Here is a 27,037-nt window from a genome sequence, read left to right on the forward strand (position 1 = left end):
TTCCGGGCTACTGTACATGTAACTTTGTCGGTGGGCTATGCAGCTGTTATATCTCAGTGGACCCTAGATATTTTTAGGAAATTTCTAAAACCTCTGCATAGCAAATTTTAGATTTTACTAAAACAAATTTTTATTCTGGCTATTGTTCATTCTATAAAAATAATTTGTACTTTTAAAAAAGTTTGAAGTGAAGTTCAGGGTCCAAATTAGAGAAGAACTTTGGTAGATAGTGGGCCATGGAGTAAGCAGAAATGAGATACTGTAACTAAAATATTGTGATCATAGCATTTTCTTCAAGGAGTTGGTAGCATTAAAAACTTTCAGAATTCCAAAATGTGGTCTGCCGTTTTTGTACTTTAAGAATTGGCCAAGATATTGAGAAATTTGTTTAAAATTCAAAATATTAAATATCAGCAAGGTTGTTTAAATCTTTAGTATCTCCAACAATTTTTATAATACAAAGAAGGAGGCTAAATCTTATCAAGTTTTTAAGACTTACAATGTTTTTCTATACTCCTTTGACATCTATTAACTTTACGATAACCAAAGACAAATTGTAAGTTCCAGGGTCCAATGTCTAACGTACTGCATAACACCCCAACGAAAAAATTACATCAAACCTTGACTATGATATATCCATTCTATTATATATCCATGGTTACCATTATAAATTCTGATGTATGTTTTTCAAGATTGAGATGAGAAATTTATAAATTGTATTGCAAGGTAAAAGAGGATAGTTGGTTATCTTGCAATAAATTAATTCTCGTATAAGGTTTGGTCCATCATCATCACCAAATTTTAACAGTTTAAAGTTTGCCAATTGCCGTTGATATTCATTAATGGCAGTCTATAATAATTATTGATTTAAAAACTAACATATTAAGTTGGGGGGGATTCTAAAAATTCGAAAATCGTTTTAACCATAGTCAGTACAATGTGTTATTTTGTAGGCCGAGAAACCTGCTGACTGGGATACTGAGATGGATGGAGACTGGGAGGCGGGGTTAATAGAGAACCCTGCTTGTAGTTCAGCTCCAGGATGTGGAGTCTGGAATAGACCTAGTATAGAAAACCCAGAATATAAAGGTAAAAAAAACGGATTAAAGAGGTTGAGAACCCGGAATGTAAAGGTAGATAACCAAGAACATATGGGTAGGAAACCCAGAATATAAAGGTGAATAACTTTTTAAAAAACTGATAAGAATTCGGAACCTGGAATATAAAGGTAAATAACCCGGAAAATGTAAGTAAAGAACCCGAAATGAAGAGGTTGAAACCCCCAGAATATAAAGGTATAGACCCGGAACAAAAAAGAAGCCAGAATGAATTTCTTAAAGAAAAACTTATTAATCAAATCATAGTCTTTCAAGGAAGCATCTAAATAAGAGAGACCACACATGAGCGTTTTTACACCTTGTGTTTTAGGTTCTTCAAGGGAAAAAAGGTAATTTTCATCTGTTCTTTCTTCTTGCGAAGTTCATGTTTTACGAGAGCCGCAGATGAGAGGGAAACTTTCATAATTCCAACATCGACAAACACATCTCATAACTTCTATGGCGTACCTCCTTGAGGGGGATCTTGAGGTTCCATTTCGGTTTCCTTTTTAGATTTAATGATTGATCGTTTGATGAATATAATATTTAGGTAAATGGTATCCTAGTATGATCAACAACCCTAACTACAAGGGAAAATGGAAACCAAACAAGATTCCCAACCCTGAATATTTCAACGATGAGGAACCCTATAAGATGAGCACCATCGGAGCCATCGCTATCGAGCTCTGGTCGATGTCGGACAGCATCTACTTCGACAACCTGCTGATCACGGACAGCTTGGTGCTCGCTGATGCGTTCCTGGAGGATACCTTCCATCTTAAGCTCAGCAAGATCGACAGTGCCACCGGGGGAATGTTCAAAAGGTCAATAATTTATTATATTTCATTCAGAAATCAAATTGTTTATAAAACTTGTTGATTGAGGGATGATTTACTCAAAATGTTAAAGGGAGTCTCAAAAAAGTATTCAGATTAGAATGCGTTAATTGCTAGCTCTATGTGATATCTTTCGATTGGAAATGTAGATCTTGAAAATGCCTAATCTTGAAACTTTGATTTGATTGCGGAAAAGCCTTAAAGTTTATTAAATTTTTGTGTATTTCAGGCTGCTTGACTACAGTAACAAGAACCCCTGGTTGTATGCTGTATATGTAGTTCTTGTTGGTCTACCATTAGTTCTTATAATCACCTTCTGCTGCTCCGGTGGAGCAGACAAAAAAGGTAAAATAAAAGTTTTAAAAAATTTTAAAACAAATAGGTATTTTAATAATTGTTAAATATTTTATCTCCCATACTAGCAAATACACTACTTGTTAAACCAAGATTTTTTAAAAATTAACATTTGTATTTTAATTTTTATTTGTCAGACGGTGGAAAGTCTGCTCTGAATGATCCCAAGAAGACTGACGCAATGCAGGAGGATGATCCTGCTGAACAGGAGGAAGAAGAAGAGGAAGATGAGGAGGGAGAAGAAGAGCAAGAAGAAGATGGTGCTGAAGAAGATGCCGAAGCAGAGGTTCGTGTGACCAGGAGTTCTCCTAGGAAAAGGAGGCCAAGGTTGGACTAGATGATCTAATCTACCCCGCGGGGGCTGGGGCCGGGGGGCAGATATTCCTGAAATTGATGTAATTTCACTCAGATGCCAGTGCCCTACTATTCTTTACTAATGTCCACCATTTTGTTATAAATTATTTCAGGTTTTGATTGGTTAATGGCTCATTATCAATATAAAGAGTTATAATGACTCATTATCGCAAGGTTTAATGGCTTGATTGTGGGGCTTATTATGACTTAATGGCTCATAATTATGAGGTTAAAATGCTTAATATCCTCATTAAATGGTTTCTAGGACTAGTTTCTGTGATAACCATTTCTTAGTTCCAAAGTCGATCCTCAATTACTTTCATTAATGACTCTTTTTTCTTTAAACTCATTATCTTGCGTGTATGGGGATTAATTCTCTTGTGGAATTAATGACTTCTTTGCTTTAGTAATTAGTAAGTAATTATCTTTTGGAACGAAAGATTCATTATCCAGCCGAAAAGTAGTAATTCATTATCCCACTGTTAATTGGTCATTTAACTTTACTGGTTGAAAAACTCGTTATCTTTTAATTACAGACTGACCAAATTGATTATTTAATTTTATTCCCGCTTTTGGACTCATTTTTTAAACAGTTGATTGGTTTCGGCTGGTTTGAGAAATATAAACAAAATGATCGAGCTTACTAAGTGTTCGAATGTTTTCTGATTAGTAAACAAATTATGCAATATTTTATATCCATGTTACATATTCATAGTGTGTAACCCCATATTTATTATATGTACTGCAAATAAGCAAATTGGCAGTATTATAATTTATAGTAATTGTTTTTGTTCTTTGTTTGTAAATGATTAACTATTGTGTTGATTTATTTAAGAGTTTTGTAATTGTAAACTAAATTATCTAATCTGATTCATACGTGCAAATCATTTTATTGTTTTATTTGGCATTTAATTATTTTATAAAATTCATTTTACTTGTAACACCCTTAATTAAGCATCGTAATAAACTAAATAGCTTTGTCCACAAAAGCACATTTTAGCTTGTCGATCCACAAATTATGTGGATTTTACGCTGACCACCAGCACACCTATCGATATAATTCTCCCGGGATATTTCGCATTAGCCACATAAAGCAGTAAACCACGTGTACTTGTCGCATTTTCTAGTTTGTTTTTGTAAATTCTTACGTCATCGTTTCAGACCTGATACAGAAGTCATAAAATGTCGAACGTTCCGGCCGCAGCGTTGGTCAACAAACAGCGCAAACACTTTATAGGTAGGAAAATTTCTTAAAGGATTCCAAACTATGGTGGCCTGGGGAATGGGATTCCACATTTGAGTCGGTGATATTTTCTTAAATCAATGACCATGTCCGTTGTTAGTTGGTTGGGAGATTGATTGATTGATTGATTGATTGATTGATTTGTATATTGTCTAGGTATGGGTGCACCACTGGGTTATGTAGCTGGTGTGGGTAGAGGAGCCACAGGATTCACTACCAGGTATTTAATATCTAATTAATGGCAAACAAAACTATGGTTCCTATGGGTGACGCCCGCGTACATGTTTTTAAAACGCTAGGGCGATTTTTCTCTCCGTCATACAGTTTTAAATATAGTCCCCTTCTTAAGAAAGGGGGGGGGGGGTAGAATATTTAAAATTTTCTTTACTGCTGACTTAAATTAATTAAATTACTCAAAGAAACGGAAGGGAGAATGATATTTTAGAGTCACGCAAGGATGGGGCTGCACTGGAGTGAAAGAATGGATATTAACTGGCAAGTCTTTTCCCCATTTTTTCATATTAAGCATCAAAAAGAGCCGAGTTTGCGGATGATTTTTCATCATAATATATAACCCTAGCTGTTGAGTGGAAAGAAACTGAAGTATCTGTATTTAGATCTGATATTGGACCTGCTCGTGAGGCTACAGATGTAACTGATGAACGCCACGCTGCTCCTCCCAAAAAGAAGAAGGATGACGATGAAGACGAGGTCAGAAATAATACAAGCGATTAATCATCTCGAAATTATAGAAAAAAATTTTAAATTGATTTTTTTAAGCCTTTAACACTCCCCGGCCATCCACGAGTTTCCACAAATAAGTTAAGCCCAATCGGTCCAGCTGTTTGGCCGGCTATACCCAACATATATATATGAATGTCTTGTTTATAGATTTATTTAAAATTCTAGGTTACGGGCTAAATATTAGCTATATATGTTTCAATCTATATCGTGCAATAACTAGTTTTATTTGAATTGAGTTTTCTTTATTAAATTTATGTTACTATTTAGACAACTGTCAAATGTTCAGATTATTTTGAATATTAAGTATCAAATATTTAGATTGATTTGAATATCAACTGTCAAAAGTTCAGGTTGATTTGAATATCAACTTTCAAATATTCAGGTTGATTTGAATATCAACTTTCAAATATTCAGGTTGATTTGAATATCAACTGTCAAATATTCAGGTTGATTTGAATATCAACTGTCAAATATTCAGGTTGATTCAAATATCAAATTGTTCAGATTGGTTTGGATATCAACTTTCAAATGTTCAGGTTGATTTCAATATCAATTCTTAAATGTTCAGGTTGATTTGAACGACATGAATTATGATGAGTTTGCTGGCTATGGTGGTTCTCTGTTCAGTAAACATGATCCTTATGAGAAAGATGACGAAGAGGCAGATGAAATTTATCAGGTAAAATTATTTCCAATTTTTAGCGTACATACAAAATAATATAATTTAAGCGTACACTTGGTTCATACAGTACTTTAAAGAATTCTCAGCTGTTCCTTTAATAACTCACGCTTTTCTACACATCAAATGAAAATGAGTTCCTTGCTCTGTGTGTTTCTTGTACAAAAGCGACTTAATGACTTTTACTAAACAACCCAAGCGGGAAAATGTCGATTAAAATCGACGATTTCTCTCATTATTGCAATTTTAGAATCAAAGGTACCGTTGTGAATCGTTCCTGTCGTATTAAAATTGAATGGTTATTTGTAATGCCACCGACAACTTTAGTTAAAGGCGCAACTTGCAATTTTATAGCAATGGCGGTAAAAAATTGAGAGAAAACATGTTTTATATTTCTGTTTTTTAGGCTATAGATGATAGAATGGATGAGAAGCGTAAACAATACAGAGAGGACAGATTTAAACGAGAAATAGAGAAATATCGTCAAGAAAGGCCCAAGATTCAGCAACAATTCTCAGATCTTAAACGAGACCTGACAGATGTAAGTATTATTGTTTTCAAATAAGTCAACTTTGAAATCGGCAGATATTTTTAACAATATCAAGATTTTGAATTATTCAGAATTTATAATTCTTCTTTTTAAATTGGCTTATTTTTACCCTAAACTGACTGATTTTGTTCTTCAAATTTTCCGTAGAACTGAACCAAACTGGTTTCAAACTGTAAATCAAATTGAATTTTAATGATCTCTAAGGCCGAATTTAAAGAATTTGAGCCGCGGCTTAAATATGGTTGGTTCCACTAAAATTGTATCAAATGTTTCAAGATTTAAGCCGGCGCTTAATTTAAACCGGGTTTTTGGCGGATTTAAGCCGCGAATCAAATTCTTTAAATTCGGGCTCTGGATCAGAAAATGATTACTGATAATCTTTCAAACCTTTGACAAAGCTCAAACTACTAACATGATTCTCAAAGCAAAGATAATTGACTTTATTAGATATATTAAGGTGTCTGCTGAGGAATGGCAGAGTATACCGGATGTAGGAGACTCCAGAAACCGGAAGAAAAGGTTGGCTGGACTCAGAGAGAAGTATACTCCGATATCTGACAGAATTCTCTCTAACGGTCTAGGTAGGAGCTTAAATTCTGCATTGGGTTACGTTCGGAGTAGCTTTTGATTTTTTAGAATTTTAGAATACTGCGCTGCTATCTCATGAAGCAGACAATTTTATTTAACTAATCTGATTGACCTAATTAAATCGATAAAAAAAAATATTCAGAACAAACGGGGACTGAGCAACTTTGACATTACTGTGGAATTTTTTTAAAATAATGAAAATATACATTTTTTAAATAAGTAATTTCTAAAGTTTAATATGAAACTCGAAAAAAGTGTTCACACATTATTGTTAAATGTTAAAAAGATTAAGATTTATAGTAACCTGTCTCACATAACCTTGCGGTTAAGTGGAGTTGCCAGTATTGTTCTAATGCCAATATTTAATGTGGAGGTGGGATGTCAAGTAGTTTAGATCCAACAAGTGGAGTTGCTAGTATTGTTATAATTCCAATATTAAAGGTGGAGGTGGGATGTCAAGTAGTTTAGATCCAACAAGTGGAGTTGCTAGTATTGTTATAATTCCAATATTAAAGGTGGAGGTGGGATGTCAAGTAGTTTAGATCCAACTAGTGGAGTTGCCAGTATTGTTATAATTCCAATATTAAAGGTGGAGGGGGGATGTCAAGTAGTTTAGATCCAACAAGTGGAGTTGCCAATATTATTCTAATTCCAATATTAAAGGTGGAGGTGGGATGTCAAGTAGTTTAGATCCAACGAGTGGAGTTGCCAGTATGCTGCCGGGAATATCAACAGTTATACCTGGAACCATGACAAATATAGGTAAACAGAAAACAATACAAACATAATTTGAAAAATTTAATTTCTTTGACAATTTTATTTGGGAAAAAATGTAATAGCTGAATTTTAATTCACAGTTTTCAAATTTCTTTATCAAGGTGATTTAAAGCTTGCAAGTACTCCTATCGATTTTTTGAAGTTTATTCAGGAGATTGTAAATTTTCTGTGAAAAAAGATATTCCTATTAATTTAAACTTAAAAAGAGAAACGAGTGGTTAATCGTAATTTCCCCTACAATTGCGTTAGCATTCCCTTTGACCATAAATCTAGACGTGAAATATCCTTTAAAATTACTGTAGGTATGTTGACCCCAACTGGTGACCTGGATTTAAGGAAAATAGGCCAGGCTAGAAACACGTTGATGGACTTAAAACTTAAACAATCCAGTGACAGGTAATTATTAAATTCATATTTCTAATTATCAGAATCGTGAATCTCGGATTAATTTAATTCAGGCCTTCGATATTCCGTGGTGCTAGTCCCTTGAGGGATCAAACATGTATCCTAAAATTTAAAAGTAACCAAATTGGATGTTGAGACTCTCGTTCAAGATTAACAATGCTTCACACAACAGTTTCTACCTTTAAAAGTTAAGTCTTACCCGAATTGCTCTTAATCTGTTTAAAAGGTTAAAAGAATTAGATTAAGTAAATTATATTCGAAACTAGAACAATTTTATTTACAAATAATCCAATGGTATATTTGTATTATTTCAAAATAAACCCGAACCTTAAAAGTCATTTTTTTAATGTTTTCTAGCGTTTCTGGACAAACTGTCGTGGATCCTAAGGGATATTTAACCGACCTGCAGTCCATGATTCCAACACACGGCGGAGATATCAACGACGTCAAGAAGGCGCGTCTTCTCCTTAAATCTGTTCGTGAGACGAATCCTCATCATCCTCCTGCCTGGATTGCCTCCGCGAGGTTGGAAGAGGTCACTGGCAAGGTTCAGGCCGCTCGAAATCTGATCATGAAAGGTAAGGTTGACGGAATTTAGATGCTACGACGCAATAAGGTAATGAGTCCAAAACTAAAAATTTTCCCCCTTGTTCAACCTTAGCCGCTGGTAGTCTTTATAAGCTAGACGGTAACCCCCGGAACCTCCCCTCCCCTTTCGGCGTAAAAATTAGGCATAAGTAGAAAAATTTAAACGACTCACGCCCCCATTCCGTTCTACACTGCATCTTACACAGCACACAATCTCAACCATAATAGTTTACACCGCGGATTTATATTGAGTCGCTTAAGTTTCAACTTCGCCCTTTACGGCTTGAAATCTACCTAATGTCTATAAAAATCATGAATATACATTCAAATTTTGTTTTAAGTTTTTCTTTAATTCGTTATTTTTGAAGGTTGCGAGGTTTGCCCCAAATCTGAGGATATGTGGTTGGAGGCAGTTAGACTGCAACCTCCAGAGGAGGCTAAAAAGGTAAAGGAGGATAAATTCTTTTTATTCTATTTTGTTACTTTTAGATCTTTTAAATCGTCTGTTGATTATCATGGAAGTCCCCTTCTTTGTCAATACTGACATTTTTTGTCTAAAAATATTTTGCAGACTTTTTTCTGTCATCATTTTAAGCCAGAAACATTAAATTAATATTTCTATGCATATTCTCTGAAAATATTCCTGATATTTTGTCATAATTTTTATTTTTCTAAATGATATTCTCTAGGTGGTAAAGCTGGCTGTTGCCCAGAACTCCCAATATGTCCGTATCTGGATAAAAGCTGCTGAACTTGAGGTGGAAGTGAGAGATAAACGACGAGTATTCAGGAAAGCTCTGGAATCTATCCCTAACTCCGTCAGGTTGTGGAAGGCAGCAGTAGAGTTGGAGGTATGTTCTTGTCAAGAATATTATGCGTAGTTTTAACAAAATGCGCGCGCGAGTTTCCTTTTGGGATCTTAACAATTTTGTAGAAAAAGAAAATAGAAATAAATTATTAGATCAACCTTATGAAGTTGACAAATTTTGTTGACAAAAATATTGAAATCTACAAGATTGCCTTTTATGAGCCTTGGTTTAGTTTCGGGCTGTGGGTTTGGTCACAGCTAGCAGGAAATTCCATAAAATTTAAACGTTCTGGGTATAGGGATTCAAATATTACGGAAGAATATTGAAATTTAAAAATGATTTACTTTATCTGGAGAGGGGTTGTTGATTTTCGAAATTGGCTGTTTTTTTTCTGGATCATGAAAGATATAGGCTTTATGTCTACAAAGGCACTATTGTATGTATTTAACTTGAACTGCTAGGAGCCTTATGATGCGAAGATTCTACTGAATAGAGCAGTTGAATGCTGTCCTACTAGTACAGAACTATGGATTGCATTGGCCAGGTAAACTTAAAGTTTGCATATTAAACAAGGCCAGGGTGCTTCGCGCTCCTTTTTATCATTACTAATAGTAGTTTTTATTCCAGATATATATATAATTCGGACATTTTGTGTAATAATTACGAAAAAAGTGCATTTTTAAAAAATCTAAAATTTCTCTGGGTTAATGAGATGTCAGATCGATGGGGCAGTTGAATGTCCTTCCACTCCAAATTAGGGAGAAAAAAGAACCATCTTAAATGTTGTAAATGGATTTGAATGTATTGACCCTGCGAAATACGCTGACATGCATTCAAATCCTAATTTGGTTTAGGTTGGAGAACTATGAGAATGCTCGGCGTGTCCTGAACAAGGCTAGAGATCATATCCCTACAGATCGTCAGATCTGGATCACTGCTGCAAAACTAGAAGAGGCAAATGGAAACGAGAAGATGATTGATAAAATCATCGGTAAAAACAAAAACTTTTTATGTTAAAAAGAAAGAAAATCGACAATGATTGTGAAAATTTATATTTTGAATGTAAAAACGTAATTTTGTCAACCATGTAAAACCAAGTCAGAAAATATGGTTTTAGTTGATCAGTTATAAAATAATTTTCATGTTTTTTTGAAAATATTTTTTTAACCGATCCAATATTATAGGCCGTGCTATCTCCAGCTTGACGAGCAACGGTGTTGAAATCAACAAGGAGATGTGGATGAAGGAGGCTGTAGGAGCAGAGATTGGAGGAAGCATCTTAACCTGCCAATCCCTTATCAGGTTGGTGTCGGTGTCGGTGTCGGTGTCGGTGTCGGTGTCGGTGTCGGTGTCGGTGTCGTGACGCATGTCATCGCATGAAGACATAGGTGTAGCGGAAATTAAATTATAGTCATTTTATCGATGAAAACTTTCAAAGTTAAAATTCCTCTCGAACTTTAAACTTTTAAAGTGTGTGTTCTGAACCCACACAAGCTTTTGGTTTAGGCAGAATGATTCAGCAAAATAAATAACATTTTAATATCTATTTAAGACATGTGGTTGGACATGGCGTAGATGAAGAGGATAGAAAACATACCTGGATGGAGGATGCTGAAGCGTGCACTAAGCAGGGTGCTCACGAGTGTGCTCGAGCAATTTACGCGCACGCGCTCTCCATATTTCCCTCAAAGAAGACGATCTGGTTGGCGGCGGCGTACTTTGAGAAGGCGCACGGGACAAGGGACAGTCTAGAGACCTTATTGCAGAAGGCGGTATCACATTGTCCTACGGCGGAGGTTCTTTGGTTGATGGGAGCTAAATCTAAATGGATGGCGGGAGACGTTCCAGCTGCCAGGTAATTGACTGTAAACCTAATTTCAGCCGACTCCATTATAGAGGGGCGCATGTCCAATTCACAATTGTCACCTTCAATCCTTTGTCTGATATAAATTGATGGAGTTATCCCTATTTTCCGTTTCGAAATACTATTTTACGTGGCTGTTATTTATAATAATGAAATAAAAAAATCCATCAAAATTAAAAACGACAATATCTTCCACATTATTAATTTTATGGAGGGCTACTGGGTACCGTTGTGAATCGCCAACGCTTAAATGGTGGGTAGGCCAGTCAATAGACGGCTTCGAAAACAGTAAAATGTCCTTTTTTTAATTATCTTTTTTTCTGAATACAGAGTCACAAAATATTGTACCAAAATTTGTAACTCTATTTTAGATCTATTCTTTCTCTGGCCTTCAAAGCAAATCCTAACTCTGAGGAAATCTGGTTAGCTGCGATCAAACTAGAATCAGAGAACAACGAGTACGCACGTGCGCGTAAGCTTCTGGGACGTGCGCGAGAGTCTGCCCCCACGTCCCGTGTGTTCATGAAATCCGCAAAGCTTGAATGGGCCCTAGATAATAAGATTGAAGCGCACAGTTTGGTTTGTGAAGGATTAAAACAGTTTCCTGAAGCTGACAAGCTGTGGATGATGAAGGGTCAGCTTGAGCACGAAATGAACCGGATAGACGAGGCTAGATCTACCTATCAGGAGGGGACTAAGAAGTGTCCGGAGTCTATACCACTCTGGATACTCCTAGCTGACCTAGAACTCTCTCTCAAGAATACAACTAAGGTAAATTTTAAGAATTCTAAGCTGTGGCAATGTGATATGATACATAGCTTAAAGTCGTTAAACCACACCGTGTGGCCGGATCAAGTTGAAGATGAGTAGGGCAACTAAGTTTTTTTGGTAAAACCTTAAAGCATTAATTCTGATCCTTGGAGCCAATAAATTAACAAAATGAAGCAAAAACCCCTTCTTGCAATTCCTACCTTTTTGGGATAAAAATTGCGTTTTTTCATACTCAGTAACGTTACTTAGTCACACAGTAATAATTTTTTTCCTTAAATAACCCTGACAATGAAAATAATGATTCTTAATTACTAGGCTAGATCAGTTGTAGAGAAAGGAAGACTGAGGAATCCTAAGAACGCTGAACTTTGGCTTAAATCCATCCGGATTGAATCCAGCACAGGTAAAATCATTCATTATATGTTTTTATTATTTTTTATTTTTCATCAACTGTTATTAAGCTAAATTATAAATAAATAAATATGTCAAATAGATTGATGAACATAAATTTATATAAAAGTAAATAAAAAAACTGATAAATAGATAAATGAAAAAATTAATTATTGAATTAAAAAATTAAAATAAATGAATAAAAAAGTAAGAAAGTAAATATTAAGGGCCGTTATAGATTTAATCTTTTAAATCTTAAACATAGATAATTACAAATATAGATAAATAGATTGATTACAATTATGGAAAAATTCAGGTATGCATGATATAGCGAAGGCAGTGCTGGCGCGAGCACTTCAGGAGTGCCCAAGTGCCGGTATTCTCTGGTCCGAAGCTATATTTATGGCACCAAGGCCAGAAAGAAAAACGAAATCAGTGGATGCCCTCAAGGTAAGACCCAAAAAAGAGAATTGATGGATGATTTTTCTATTTTTACGATTATTTTGTTTAAATAAAGCAGACACAAAGCTTAGGTCAATAACCTATACTGAAACCGTAGTATATCTCTGTAAAGGTGCCATTGACCCCGGCCCCTCAAGATTATTTTGGTTAAATTCGCGTCATTTGAATATTGTATGGATGTGTGGTTTGTTGGTTTGCTTCGTGTGTGATTTGTTTGCTTAGCTATTGTTTATCATAGTATCTATCTATCTTAACCGACTTCACTTGGAATAGTATGTTTACGGTAGGTTGCCAAAAATATAAGGAGGGTTTACCTTGACATATTTGTTGAAAAATGTATTCTAAATGGTTCCGACTTCTAATGGATGTAGTGGATGTATCCAAACCTCTCAATAGTTAAATCCTCAACATAGATTCTATTTCCAAAAAGAATATTACAGCTTCTGAAGGGAATGTAAAATAATACTTAGCCCGAGCAGCAATGAATTTGAGAAGCTGCTATGATTTTATTTACTAAGATATGGAGGTTCTTACCCTGGCATATCTTGTTCTGATCTTTTCATTAGTATCATTATTTTTTGAATAGGTTCATACCATACAAGCATGGTAACTTCAATATACAAAGCTTTGACATAATGTTTTGTTTTCTAAGAGATTTTAACCTTATCCAGACAAAGTAAAAAAAAAAATCTTCTTTGTTACAGAATTGCGAGCACGACCCTGCAGTACTGTTAGCAGTTTCAAAACTCTTTTGGTCAGAACGTAAACTTCAGGTAAATCATTAATACTCTTGAAATATTTAACATGGATATGGAAATCTAATTTAAGCTTGATCAGTCAAACCTTTTGTGAATCAGTCATGTCATTCTGTGATTGGAAATTACGTCTAATATTTGAACTCCTTTTTCTTTTTTCATTCCCCTTCTTTAATTTTTCTCAATTTTTCTCGTAAAAATTTCATTAACCTTCAAGAATACTGAACCCGCGATTTAAAAACTTCGGCTCGAGTCGTAATTCCTTAAATCCGACTTCAAGGCTCAATCTACGACCCAACTCTGACGACAGCTTGTGTCGCGTGATTGACAGCTGCAAGATCTTCGGCTCGATTTAAAGACTAAGGCCCAATAAAAATAAAACCGACATTGGTTGGTTTTAGTGGAGAATAAGGCTCAATGTTGCGTCTTGTTATAAAAACCTGGACTGCGCCAATTCCTGCCATGAAAATACGCCAAATAGAATATTAAACCGGCTTTTTGAACTCAACTCTGTAGAAAATATGATGCAGCTTGAATCCGAAAGCTCAAGCCCTAAAGGCCGAGATTTAAGACCCGAGCTGTATTTTCCTGAGTTTTTTAAATCGCGGGCTCCGGGTTCCTGAATTCAAATGTGAGGCAAACTGGTCAAGGGAACATGAGTAGTGATCGGAGATAAAAACTAAAAAACATCATTTTAAAATTTATTTTACGAAAATAAATTTCTTTTCAACTAAATATCAACTTTCAAGACACTTAAATTATTCAAATTTTTTCTGCTTTTTTGCCTTCTTCTCTTCTTCTTCATTCTCTTCTTTTGGCATGGTTCGTTTCGTAGAGAACTGGGACCTAGTTTTCTTATTCATACTTTCAATTCCGCGTTGAATGCTCTCGGCAGTGCTTTCAAAGCTATCTGAAATACTCTCCGGAAGATTTTCTAAACTTTTCTGTGCTTGTTCTAGGGTTTTAGTGGTGCTCTCTTTCAGACTCTTAACGCTGGTTCGGATATTCTTGGCATTTGTTTCCAATCCATCTGCAGTGTTTTCCAGGCTCTCAGAGACGCTCTCCTGCAGATCTTTTAAAGCTTTTTGAGCTGGTTGTAATTTCTTAGTGGTGCTCCTTTTCAGACTCGTAATGTTGGTTTGTATATTCTTGGCATTTGATTTCAATCCATCGGCAGTGTTTTCCAGGCTCTCAGAGACGCTATCCTGCAAATCATTTAAAGCTTTCTGGGCTGCTTTTATTGTTTTATTGGTTCTCCTTTTCAGACTCATGACGCTAGTTTGCATATTCTTGGCATTGGTTTCCAATCCATTGGCAGTGTCCTGCAGATCTTTTAAAGCTCTTTGAGTTGGTTTTCTTTTCCTAGTAGTCCTCTTTTTCAGACTTTTAACACTGATTCGAATATTCTTGGCATTGGTTTCCAATCCATCGGCAGTGTTTTCTAGGCTCTCCGAGAAACTCTCCTGCAGATCACTTAAAGCTTTCTGAGCTGCTTGTAATCGTATTGTTGTCTTTTTTTTTATACCTTTTGTGCTCCTTTTCATATTCCTGGCAGCGGTTTCCAATCCCTCGGCAGTGCATTCTAGGCTTTCAGAGAAGCTCTCCTGCAGATCTTCTAAGACTTTCTGAGCTGGTTGTATTTTCTTATTGGAGCTGCTTTGGTCAGCAGAAGCCTTTCCTTTGATAAAATTTCCCATTTTTTGCTATAAGGTTTTCACTTCAATTTGGTTCGAAGGTTAGAGAAAGAATGATCATTCAGATGAAGTTGGTGGATTTTTAGAAATTTTTCGTCGATTTTAACAAATTTTTTTGAGGATTTTTAGTTTTGAATAATTAACTTCTGCTCTTTTATCATTGTGAGAACCTCCCATTATTTAGACGGGTTTTTCGAGTGACTTAAATATTAACAGTGAAGTCCAATAAAGACTTTATATTATTGATTTAATTATAAATGATAAATATTTAGAAATGTCGGGATTGGTTTGCGCGAACAGTAAAGCTTGAACCAGATTTCGGAGATGCCTGGATTCATTATTATAAATTTGAACTACTTCACGGAACCCCAGAGCAGCAGGTTGGTTTTTCATGTAAATTTATTTCATGTTTACGGGTGCGGAGCCCCCCCCCCCAAAAAAAAAATGCTTAAATTAGCTCAAACACTTAGACTGATATTAGTCTGTGACATCTTTATTTATCAACAGAATACTAAAAGATTGTCTTATACTTACATAAGCTAATTTTATATTTGTCTATTTTTCTTTCTTAGTTGGTTTCAAAGTTTTCATAATTTTAGTCAGGACATAGCTTGCCTCAAGAGTGGTTCGCGTCTTCTCAAAATTATTATGAGCTAACTCCGCATATCACAAAGCAGAAAATAATGAAGATAAATGAGCCCTATAGTAAACAAACAAATAAGAAAGTAAAAAATAGGACGCGGAAGCACCCTGAATTTAAAGTATTATTATTAATTTTTTTATTATTATTATTGTTGTTTTATTGTTTAGGAGGATGTGAAGAAGCGTTGTATCTCTGCCGAGCCCCACCACGGATCCTTGTGGTGTACCTACAGCAAGGATATCAGGCACTGGCAGGAGAAGATAGAGTTCTTCCTCCTTACAGGAGCAAACAAACTCCTGCCCCCAACATAAACAATATTTATCTTTGTTTGTACGAGGAAGGAGGAAATGGACAATATATATTCATAAATGTAAATTTTCTTCAATGTTCATTAGGGACCTAAATAAGATCATAACTAAATTTTATTGAAATCCCTTCCAACATGTAATATATCGTCACGAGGTTTATAAAAGCCTTCATATTTTTTTCTATGTATAAATGTGACACAGCTACCTGTTTTAGATAGAATGCCGGGACGGATAGACTCCGATACAGAGCTGGAGGAGGAGAAGAAAGACAAAAAGAAGTCCAGACAAAGATCCAGGTACAGTGTACACACAATTATTTAAAGGGACTAAAAGTGTTTCTTAAGTGACCATCCATGGAAAGATGTTAACGTCCGATATGGTACTCTTGAAACCTTTGTCTGATAAAATTGCAGTTAACGTCGTTTTTCCTGCTCTAAAGTATTTAATTCCGATGGTATCACCATAGCAAGAATTGTGCAAGTTACTTAAGCAGAGAAACTACAAGTAAAATAAACCGGTTCAAAACATGGATATCTAATTCATGATCAGACAGAGCTTTTAATGAATCATTAACATTTACATATTATTTATGCTTGATCAGACAACGCTTAAATAAGGGTACCTTTGCTGATCGGACATTGACATGGAGGCCGCAGGGTCACTAGAAATTATGCTGACAGTCACTGACGCCGTTTATTTTTATTTTCAGCGAAAATGTAAAGATCTATTTAATTAAAATTGTTATAAACAAATTTTACTTAATTGGTCTGTCCGCGTGTCGAATTAATATTACATGCTAATTGATCCTATATTTAAAGAGTAACACGTCCGATTTAAAGTACTGCCTTTTAACCGTAGTCTGAACAATAAAGATATTAGTTTTTTCCGCGAATTTAAAATTTAGTTGTATAGAAAAACAATCATTTCATATTGTTATCTGATAAAGAATGCTCAGAATGTCAATCAGGCGTGATGAAATTGTAACTTTTTGAACGGAGGAAGTTTACGTTATCTTTTTTGTCCATTCACAAAATATTTCTTGTTTAGATCACGCGAGAAAAAGAAAAGTAAAAAGCATCGGAAGGAGAAGAAAAGGCGGCGCAGAAGTTCCGGCGGTAGTGCTGGAGACACCGGCGGAGAAGGCGGAGATACGCCGGGGAAAAAGGATAGATCTGCCACACCTCCCGTCTCCGCGAAATTACCTGGTATAGCCAGATATGACAGCGAGGGAAGTGATGAAGAGATGGAGGAGAAGAGAAGGGAGTATAAGAGAGAAGGAGAGAAGGAGAAGAAGGATGTGGAGAAGGAAAGAGAACGAGATCGAGAAAAGAGAGGAGAAAGACGGAGTAAAAAGAAACGGTCCAGGACAAGATCTAGGTCTAGGAATCGTAGATCAAGGTGGGTTGATTTTTTTATTTTAAATCTTTTAAATTGACTTAAAGGTATTGAATTCTTGTATTAACTTTTTTGAAGTAATTTTGAGAATTATTTTAAACCCGAAATCTTTTCCGATGTGGAATTCATTTTTTTTTTCAAATTATATTTTTTTTTAGAATTTTGTTTTGTGGAAAAGGAAATTGAAAAGGGGTTTTAGTTTATGATAAAGGTTAATGCTTAAAATATTATCCCTGAGAAATGTTTTGCCCCGTCTCAAAGTATTAAAAACCGTGACCCCGTCAGTTATGTTGCAATAAATCAATATCTTTAAATTAGTTAATAGAAAAGGTTACAACCAAGAGTTAAATGATTCTGTTGTAATCAGTTCGTTTCAGATCACGGGAGCGTCGGGACCGACGAGACGGGAAAGACGGACGAGAGGATAAAGATCGAGGACGGTATAGACGGGAGGAGGAGAAGAAATACGAAGGGGAGGAGGAGGAGGACACCAATGTCGGGAACAAGGAGGTTATCTCCCTCTCTATCGAGGAGACGAACAAGCTGCGTGAGAAGTTAGGACTAAAACCTCTGAACGTGTCGGATAAATATAATCCCGAGGATGCGGAGGAGGATGATGATGGAACCAAGGCGGGAACCTTGATACCTGGAGATAGAGATAAAACCCGGCATCTACCCGCAGACCATTGGGGGGAGAAGGCTAAAAGTGAGAAGTTAAGAGAGAAACTAGCCTTGAAGAAGGAAAAACGAAGCATAGGTTAGTAAATATAATACCCTTTTCTTTCTTTTTTTTTTGGGGGGGGGAGGGGTGGATTACACCGAGACCTAAATACTTGAATTGAATAAAAGATAATTATGCATTCTTTAATAGTTTAAAAATTTTAATTTTAAATATCATTTTTTTCTTTAGAAAGTAAACTAGCTGCTGTGAGGGGACTGGCAGATTCAGATTCTGATGATGATACGGCAAAATGGGTTCAGAAACAGAAAAGTAAACTTCAGGTAGAGATTTGGTCATATTTGATGTGGTTGGTAGGATTGTTGTTCATTTGGTTGTTCTGTTGATTAATTGGTTAGATGGTTGCATGATAAGGGGATTGGTTTGTTCGGTCGGTTGGCTGGGTTGTTGCGCCTTGAATGCTTGATTTCATGATTGTAGGATTGTATGATTAGATGAATATTGGTTGATTGATATTATCTAGGCTAAAGAAGAAGCTGACAAGAGAGCTAAAGAACTGCTTGAGCTTGATGATGAGTTTGGTGTCGGTGAACTTGTTACTGAGAAACTCAAACAGGATCAGGGATCTAAGTAAGTCGATTTTAATAGGTTTTAAAGTCTAACGCAAGTATGACTCGTTAAAATTCAAAAGTAATGTTTCGTTATGATTTTTTGATTCCCCATTTGTTCCATGTCGGGTTTCCTTTAAGATGTTTTAGCTATTATCATCATTATTAACACTGATAATATTTAGATATACAGCTCGTGATTTGAGGGGACTCCGAGTAGAGCATAGTACTGAACATTTCGGAGAAAATACAACCATACTTACTCTCAAGGACCAGGATATCCTAGGTATTATTATTTTCGATTTATACAGGAAGTAGCGTGGAAGTAGCGTGGAAGAAGTTGTCCTAATAAAAAATTTTAATTCTTCTAGATTTCCTCATTTGACACAACGAATCTTTGTTTTCAGAATCAAAAAAAACTGAAAGTAATATTTATTTACGGTTTACTTTCCCAAGCGGAACGTGGGTTTTCCAGAATCTAATAAAAAAGCTGATTTTACCAAGACTGACATTGAACAGATTTACCTTATCAATGAAAGTCTAAACGATGACAATACTTTACTCATTACTAAAGAGAGATTATAAAGGGATTTATAAAGTAATGGGATCCAAGGTGAAACATTTACATGAACCCTAACCATGGGAGTAAATTGTGGATCCAGAAACCCTTAGGATTTATACCTGGATTGGAGAAATTAGTCCTTGTAAGATGTCAAGACAAACTAATTATGAAGATATTATGAAACGCTATAAATACTTCACTAGTTTTGCAATCAATTTAAAATTTTATTTAATTATGATCAATTGATTTATTGATTTATTTATTTTATGATGGATTGATTGATTATATCATTCATTGATTTTATCATTGATTGAATTTTTAATTGTCTGATTTTATCGTTAGTTGATTTGATTGACTGCTTGAATGATTGATTGATTCTAGATGAGAAGTATGAGGATGTGCTGGTGAACGTAAACATCATGGATACTGAGAGAACTAAGAAGAACCTGGAGAACATCAAGTCCCATGCTGGATACCAGGCTTATGATCAGGATGAGGTCGATGAACTCACAGGTTATATCATTATCAAAATTTTCTTTTTCTGTGGTTCGATTGCGTTCTGTTTTTTCCCCAAATATTTACAAAAAAAATTGTTTTCGTCACTTATACTTTTTTTGATTACTTGTACCATACTTCTGGCCAATTTCTTATTCATGATACCATAGGTACAACTAAAGGTCGTATTTATCTATCTTCACTGCTCTGGGAAAGCGTAACCATAGTGTGACTATGGTTCGACCTATGGTAGAACGTCTAAGTAATTGACCATTCTTAATAATTGGTTGCGTGATTGTACAATCTAATAGCTTTGGGGTATTTTACAGCCCGTAATACGGTTATAGGGTTTCCATATATGTAAAAAAAAAAAAACACATTATGAACAGGTTTTAAATGAAACATTTTTGGGAGATATTTATTAATTCTAAGAAAGATCTTCAAGACGGGACTCCTAGGTTTATATTTATATTTTCTAACAAATTTTTCTTTTTCTTCTTCAAAAATAATTTTTTTAAAGAATCTTTATGCTAAAAGTAAATATGTCTTATGTCTTATGTCTTATATAAGAAGGGGGGGGGGGGGAACTGTCAGTTGATATCCAATTTTGCATTTTAGTTCCCAATATCTTCCGAGATATATACCCTCTGTAAGAATATTAATATCCAGGCGAGGTGACGCGTAAGGGTATCCTGTATCAGTACAACGAGGAGATAGACGGAGCTAAGAAGGAATCCTTTACACTGGAAAGTTCTGGAAAGTTTAGTGAAGAGGAGAACAAGGCTAGGGAGCTCGCTAAGGTATTCTATCAATGTTGTATCTTTTGACCTACGCACATCCGCTATACTACACTTTTGACCTACATACATCGGACATCCGCTTATTGTTTAACAGTTGCAAGTTATACATGTGGCCGCACCGCTCGGCTTCTAGCATGTTCTAGCCGCCGCGCTCGGCCAACAAACTTTTTTAACCTAACCTATCCTTAAATAATACCAAATAAACAGTGGTCATAGGTCGGACATTGATATAGGTGGGTTTGTAGGTCAGAAAGTAGAAGGGTTGTCGAGTATAGGTGATGTAACAAATTACCATTTGATCTTGTACTCATTTTGAAACACAACATATCGGAGAAATTATTGTGCACTTTAATTTAGCATCATTGTTGTCAATAAAGCATATTTAAAAATAATCTTGTTTGAGTTTTGTTGCGGAACCTAGTCTGATGGCCAAAATATCAACTATGGAGGGTTCGAACATATGTGAATTGGGGAAGATTGCAGCGTAATTTAGACATTTTGAATTACAATTTATCTTTTCCTTTCAAGATGCAAACAATAACTATTTAATATTTATAATTGATTGAAACTTTATCTGAAACTAGGAAGCGGGTTGGAAAATCCCCACTTTTTTATTGATTTAATTTAATTTTGTTCTTACCTTTGATAAATGTTTAGATCAGACAGAAGTTGAAGCTTGGTAGTGTGCAGAGCCTTGTTACTCCTGAACTGAGGCTGGCTTCCGATTACTATAACGAGGACGAGATGGCCTCATTCAAGAAACCTAAATCTAAGAAGAAGAAAATTAGGAAGAAGATTCTCAAGGTAGCTATAATACAGGCACTGCTAAGGATTGTTTTGTGGAAAATTGGATCCAGCTCATGAAGTAATATCTTTTTTTCCATAAAAAACTTTCTTTTGTCATTTCATTTTATGCTGAAATATTTTTGACCAAGGAAAGAACAGGGTTTTGTGTTTTGAGAACAAAAAAATATTTTTTGTTGAGTTTTTGCCACACTAATCCAGATTCGTGGATCCGCATATTCTTATCCTGGGAGCAACATGAGGGGGGGGGGGGAGGCACGCCGCATCTATATAACTTTATAACTTCCATCCCGCAGTTGACTCACAAACATGGATTTGCGACAGAGCGTCTACCCAATTGTCCGCACCCGTATTTCTACAGGCAAATTTTCTTTACTACACCTTTGGAGACGACCCAAGACTATTCCTTTCGTCTGATAAGCTCTGTATAAAGCATGGAATTCAGATGGCTAGATCTTTATTTCTTATATAATTTCTTCTAGGCTGACGATCTGTTGAAAATGACAGCTCCTGAAACCCTTCTCCCAACAAATTTCGGGAATGCGAAGAAGAAGCGCGCAGCGCGAATCATCGACGATGACGAGGAACTGCCGGACGGACGGCTCCCTCAGACCTACGACGACCTGCCTATAGTTGAAGATCTAACTGGAGTCCGCGTAGAGGAGGATGACGGTGGGTTCATCAGGAGTAGATTAAACAAAGCTATGAAACTGAAAAATAAAAAGGTAAACATTGTTTTTATATTTACTTTAACGGAACATTGAATACCAATTCAAATCACCATTCGATTATTTTTATTCGTATTCACAATTCACCTGTTCATATTTATTTTATTTTTCAAAATATTTATTTCCCTGAAAATATTCGTTTCTCAGTCATTTTTCAGTTCACTAATGTTCATTTATTTTACCAAAATAGAGTTAATCTACAAAGCTAAACCTCGATATCCATTTTTACTCTCAACCCCCAAATCTGAACTATTCAAAAAAGAGATTATAAAAATGTCCTTTTTTCTAAATGGTTTATCAAGTTTTAGCATAAAAATAAGCGGAAAAATGAGACAAAAATTTAAAAATTCTGCTTGTTAAAAACATAATTCAGTAAATCTTAAAGAAATGACCTGGAACCGTATCTGCAGATTCATTTTTTTCCAATGCGGATTCAGGATCTGAATCCGCATCAAAATTTAATAAATCCTAAGCACTGCTGACGATTTTTAAAATTTCAGGGTAACATGCCTAATCCTTCAATTTCTGTTATTCCTGTTAGTAAAGGTTTAGGATTACAGAATATATTCTCCAGGAATATTTAAATCCTGTTAATTCACAAAACTAAAGTTTTGGCCTCAGATAATTCAATTAATGGTTTATCCTTAAACTCGATTCCATTGTTCATTTTTAGCTTGATATTGTTGCAGGGGATGAGCAGCCTGGATGAGATTTCTGCGAGTATAATATCCGATCGAGATCCTAGAGAACCAGAGGAGGAGAGAGAATATAGTGATCTTATTCTAGACCAAACTCAGGTAGACCCCAACCCAATGTTCGGGTCTGTCCTAGACTGAGCGCTGCGGCCAGGACAGACCTTCAATTTTCAACAAAATTAGTATATTTTAGGGTGAGATTAGGTAAAGAAACTTTCTTAGCCGAGCGCTGCGGCTAGGATTGGCTAGGGGGCCGAGCGCCGCGGCTAGGACAGGCTAGGGGCCCGGGCGCAGCGGCCACATTACCAACTATTACCCAATGTTCACCAAGATTAATCCTAGGTTTATTTTTTTTATTATGGCAACCCTAAAACCACGCGCGAATGGAGAAAGACATCATGCCCGTCAACACTATGGTTCATTGATGAATAACGCCCGGTGCTAGGCCACATGGGGGACTCTCCCTTCCCCCCAACACANTGGCATTCCCAAGCCCTCCTATTTTATTAAGGGTGTAGATTTATTCTCTTAGCAAAAGCTATCATTTGTTTCTAAAATTAACCTATTTCTAATTTGGTTCGTTCTGCTTTAACTCCTCAACTAAAAAGGATAACATGACCTTCATTGAGGTGAACACTAGTACCCTGAGTTTCACAACATGGGCAGTACTTGACCTGGACATCTTTCTGGTTTTTCATTCTGTTCCCTAATCTCATATTTCCAGCTCTAGTGATGCTTTAGATCATACTTTCTTTGAGGGTAAATCTAGTAATAGATTTCCCTACTGCTGACTACATTGTCTTTAATTTCTTGCACCCATGGATCCTCATCTCCTGCACCCATGGATCCTCAACTCCTGCACCCATGGATCCTCATCTCCTGCACCCATGGATCCTCAACTCCTGCACCCATGGATCCTCATCTCCTGCACCCATGGATCCTCAACTCCGGCACCCATGGATCCTCATCTCCTGCACCCATGGATCCTCAACTCCTGCACCCATGGATCCTCAACTCCTGCACCCATGGATCCTCAACTCCTGCACTCATGGATCCTCAACTCCGGCACCCATGGATCCTCAACTCCTGCACTCATGGATCCTCAACTCCTGCACCCATGGATCCTCATCTCCTGCACCCATGGATCCTCATCTCCTACACCCATGGATCCTCAACTCCTGCACCCATGGATCCTCAACTCCTGCACCCATGGATCCTCAACTCCTGCACCCATGGATCCTCAACTCCTGCAGTCAGTAAACCCTCTTGCATGCGAGGATCTTCATTCTGGAACATAAGTTTCCAAAGAAAAACAGCCTTTCTTATTTTTCATATTGGAAATCATTCAATGGCTTGATTATTGTTTGATCACTTGGTTTTTATTAATTTAATCTTAATTTATATATGTAGTAAACTGATATTGTCTAATTTGTTTAAGAAAGCAGAGATTAAATGACGCATTAATCTCATTAGATTGAAATAATTTAACGATTAGAGCTAGCTAGCTTTAACGGACTGATCATGTAAAAAATACATCAAAATCTACTTTTTACTCAGATTGTTACAATTAATCAATTTGTTGATTTTTTATTGTTAAGGAGTTTTGCCGAAACCTGGGCGAGGTTGTAACTTTTGAAACCTCTGGTTTGGGTGAAGGAGTCTCCACAGAACTCCTAGACTTTGAACACAGTCTCATTGCGGAGAAGAAAAAAGAACCCAAAGCTAAAAGGTCAGATTTTAATTTTTTTAATTTTTAAATTAAAGCTTGTCCTCAGTCTTGATTTTTGAGATTGCAATGTGGAAGATTTTTAGTGACGTCTTCTCCGTTTCTTGGTTTTATTATTGTTACATTCTCCAAAATAGGGTTTTGATATGCTTCAGGACTGTGATTCAGGTCTCGCTTAAATCAAAGATTATATAAAATCAAATTCAATCCAATTAAAAATTTTTTCTCTAAATATTTTCCTTTTTGTGTTAAAAATATTTGAAGTTTTATGTACCACTTAGTCAGAATTAGGCACTCTTATAATTATTAATAAATACTTCTCATCTTTGATAAACATGCCACTATGTCGTAAAATTTGTAAAAAAAAAATCTTAACTTTAAACTTAAAACGCAAGTTTAAAAAAAAAACTGAATTACACAAGCACATTTTGATATATTGCGCATGCTCATTACTGCATAGCTGAGTCCTAGCGAATCTGGGAGGCTCGTGTCTGCATAGCGGAGGCTCATAGCGTCCTGGGGTTCCCTCCCTCGTTGGAGTCAGTCTGGGTCTCTCAGGATCCTATTTTTAGATGATTGTAAAGCGAGCCCTGTCATTAAATTAATCATAAAAATATATTTGTTTTTTTTAATAATTGTATGGTTAGATCATCTCGCGGTAAGCTGACAACTGGTGGATGGGAGGAGGTTGGAGACAAGATGGAGGATGATATGGAGGTTGATGATGAGGATGAAAATATGAATTCAGAACACAAACAAAATTCAGGCGGGAAATCCAGGTATAAACTTGAATGACGTTTCATTTTAAATATTTTAAAATTAGGTTTATTCAGAAAATTTTTCTATGTGAGGGGGGGGGTCAGCACCTGTTGGGACCTAAAAATCCCCTGAAAACCATAGAGGCCCAGGGGGGAGGGATTAGCCGTCCCTCTGAAAGTTTTGATTTCATTGGTTATGGTTTCTACATTCGATGAGATATTGATAGAATTTTACCGAACCTTATAGAAGCTATAATATCCATTTAGATCATGACTTAGAATTATCACTTCAATTTTGGTAGATAGATGGATTTGGAAGTAGGACCTGAATAGTGGATATCCCTCAACACGGTTGGGTTTGGTTTGGTTTGATTTTCAATAATGTTTAGACCAACTATACTGGATGATGAAGCTCTAGCTAGCACTGGTATGGGAGCTGCCCTAAAGATGGCAGAGCAGATGGGATACCTGGACAGGAAGGAGCAGGGGAAGAAGGAAGCAGGGTTACAGGATCTTATTGCCAAGAAGTACAGTGTAGAGGATAAAACAAGGTACAATTGTTAATTCATTAAGTGAAAAACTAAAACATAAACAAAGTATCTTATTAGAGCTTAAATTTCAATTTGGAAATTTGACATAGCTAAGAAAATGTTTTTTTCTTTTTTATCATAGAAATTGGAAATGTCCCCTAAAATTGAACTTAATCACTTGTTAATTTGTCGAAAATGTTCAGCTTTTTAAGGCGTGGCTAAAATCTCAAGTTCTGAACCATAAATGGCAACAATCCTCTTATTTTATACTGCAACGCGCGCATGTTTGGGGATTTTATGATTCATGATCTGGAACTAGATTCATATTTCCCATAAGGGATTTAAATCCAAAGCACTGTGTAATGTGTGTATAAACTATATGTTACTAGGGATTATGAGGAAGATGACCGAAAACGACGTCGAGGTGACCGAAGTAGCTACAGCGGTCCTACATCTTCATTCACAGAGAAGAGAGGATATAAACCAGAGGTGAGGGATTATTCGTTGAAGAAATATATTAGTTTAAACCGATCTTGTTTTTTTACGGCTCTTGAAGAGTTGATCTTGAAGAGTGAAGATCGTAATAATTGCTATCGTTTTACATTCAAAAATATCGGACAGTTCTGTTATGTATATTGGGAGGGACGAACGAACGAACGAACGAACGAATGATTGTATGAGTGATAGGATGAATAATTGAATGAATGAATGAATTTCTAGATAAATCTTGAATACCTGGATGATGGAGGAAGGAAGTTATCAAGTAAGGAAGCATTTCGTTTCCTGTCTCACAAGTTCCACGGTAAATCCAGCGGGAAAATTAAAACTGAAAAGAGACAGAGAAAGGTAAGTTCAAAATTCAATAAGCATATTGTATTCGACTTTTAAAATGGTCTTAACGTTTTTTGGAATGTTTTCTTTTCTTTTATGTCCTATATTGTTGGCAAGAATGTCATTTTTTCTTAGAAAAGCTTTTTTTTAATAAAATAAGTTTGATGATTTTGAAGATTATTTGGTGTGTCAAAAACTTGCAGTTTAGCTGATGTAATATTAAAATTTTTGGTTTCAAAATCTTGTGTTTTTTGGTAAAAATGTTTTGTTTTTTGCCTTAAAAATCATTATTTTTAATTACTGAACCAAAAAAAAAAATTTTATGTGCAGGTTGCTGAGGATAAGTTGATGCAGAAGATGTCAAGTGTAGACACCCCCCTCCAGACCCTGGCCAAGCAGCAGGAGAAGACCAGGGAGCTCGCCACGCCCTACCTAGTCCTCTCAGGGAACAAACAACTCAGTAGGCTCAAGAAATAGTTAACAATTATTTCAATAAATGTATTTACAAATATCAA

General features: G+C 35.9%; 3 protein-coding genes across 6 annotated transcripts in view; all 3 read left to right on the plus strand.

Moving 5' to 3' along the window:
• LOC111700463 (calnexin) overlaps window positions 1-3,803 on the plus strand; it is a 15,664-nt gene extending 11,861 nt beyond the window's left edge. For both annotated transcript variants that reach the window (XM_023471376.1, XM_023471375.1), the window contains exons 11-14: window positions 954-1,089; window positions 1,648-1,921; window positions 2,163-2,278; window positions 2,425-3,803. In XM_023471376.1, coding sequence (XP_023327144.1) covers window positions 954-1,089; window positions 1,648-1,921; window positions 2,163-2,278; window positions 2,425-2,624 — 726 coding nt within the window. In that variant the 3' untranslated portion in view covers window positions 2,625-3,803. The remainder of the gene's footprint in view (window positions 1-953; window positions 1,090-1,647; window positions 1,922-2,162; window positions 2,279-2,424) is intronic.
• Window positions 1-16,126, plus strand: part of LOC111700461 (pre-mRNA-processing factor 6) — a 16,943-nt gene extending 817 nt beyond the window's left edge. Inside the window, exons 2-23 of one of the 2 annotated variants that reach the window (XM_023471371.1) lie at window positions 1,106-1,111; window positions 3,803-3,878; window positions 4,041-4,104; window positions 4,502-4,595; window positions 5,197-5,307; window positions 5,714-5,848; window positions 6,315-6,438; window positions 7,109-7,207; window positions 7,525-7,618; window positions 7,985-8,205; window positions 8,584-8,660; window positions 8,905-9,066; window positions 9,486-9,568; window positions 9,879-10,015; window positions 10,209-10,326; window positions 10,577-10,879; window positions 11,260-11,659; window positions 11,975-12,062; window positions 12,366-12,499; window positions 13,216-13,284; window positions 15,233-15,340; window positions 15,771-16,126. In XM_023471371.1, coding sequence (XP_023327139.1) covers window positions 3,824-3,878; window positions 4,041-4,104; window positions 4,502-4,595; window positions 5,197-5,307; window positions 5,714-5,848; window positions 6,315-6,438; window positions 7,109-7,207; window positions 7,525-7,618; window positions 7,985-8,205; window positions 8,584-8,660; window positions 8,905-9,066; window positions 9,486-9,568; window positions 9,879-10,015; window positions 10,209-10,326; window positions 10,577-10,879; window positions 11,260-11,659; window positions 11,975-12,062; window positions 12,366-12,499; window positions 13,216-13,284; window positions 15,233-15,340; window positions 15,771-15,914 — 2,820 coding nt within the window. In that variant the 5' untranslated portion in view covers window positions 1,106-1,111; window positions 3,803-3,823 and the 3' untranslated portion in view covers window positions 15,915-16,126. Of the gene's footprint in view, window positions 1-1,105; window positions 1,112-1,266; window positions 1,273-3,802; window positions 3,879-4,040; window positions 4,105-4,501; window positions 4,596-5,196; window positions 5,308-5,713; window positions 5,849-6,314; window positions 6,439-7,108; window positions 7,208-7,524; window positions 7,619-7,984; window positions 8,206-8,583; window positions 8,661-8,904; window positions 9,067-9,485; window positions 9,569-9,878; window positions 10,016-10,208; window positions 10,327-10,576; window positions 10,880-11,259; window positions 11,660-11,974; window positions 12,063-12,365; window positions 12,500-13,215; window positions 13,285-15,232; window positions 15,341-15,770 lie in introns of both variants that reach the window. The other variant, XM_023471372.1, reaches the window with a different exon arrangement.
• LOC111700462 (U4/U6.U5 tri-snRNP-associated protein 1) lies at window positions 16,122-27,037 on the plus strand. Of its 2 annotated transcripts, XM_023471373.1 has the most exons (17): window positions 16,122-16,207; window positions 16,959-17,309; window positions 17,684-18,063; window positions 18,217-18,308; window positions 18,509-18,615; window positions 18,779-18,879; window positions 19,537-19,668; window positions 20,320-20,450; window positions 21,108-21,254; window positions 21,737-21,979; window positions 22,672-22,779; window positions 24,276-24,406; window positions 25,051-25,182; window positions 25,551-25,712; window positions 26,081-26,180; window positions 26,412-26,537; window positions 26,853-27,037. In XM_023471373.1, the coding sequence occupies exons 1-17, from the start codon at window positions 16,131-16,133 to the stop codon at window positions 26,997-26,999; spliced, it is 2,667 nt and encodes an 888-aa protein (XP_023327141.1). In that variant the 5' UTR covers window positions 16,122-16,130; the 3' UTR covers window positions 27,000-27,037. The 2 variants fall into 2 exon arrangements, with proteins under 2 accessions (XP_023327141.1, XP_023327142.1); XM_023471374.1 differs by lacking the exon at window positions 16,122-16,207 and having other exon boundaries at window positions 17,035-17,309; window positions 17,674-18,063.

This window comes from Eurytemora carolleeae, unplaced genomic scaffold (assembly GCF_000591075.1).
Source record: "Eurytemora carolleeae unplaced genomic scaffold, Eaff_2.0 scaffold400, whole genome shotgun sequence".
In the NCBI taxonomy this organism is placed as follows: Eukaryota; Metazoa; Arthropoda; class Copepoda; order Calanoida; family Temoridae; genus Eurytemora; species Eurytemora carolleeae.

What these genes read in the sequence shown, in the direction of transcription:
- LOC111700462 (XM_023471373.1), top strand. Translation starts at nt 16,131, where the DNA reads ATGCCGGGACGGATAGACTCCGATACAGAGCTGGAGGAGGAGAAGAAA. An exon ending in AAACAGGATCAGGGATCTAA is followed by an intron (nt 18,616 to 18,778) that starts GTAAGTCGATTT and finishes GATAATATTTAG; the next exon opens with ATATACAGCTCGTGATTTGA. An exon ending in CTGAAAAGAGACAGAGAAAG is followed by an intron (nt 26,538 to 26,852) that starts GTAAGTTCAAAA and finishes TTTTATGTGCAG; the next exon opens with GTTGCTGAGGATAAGTTGAT.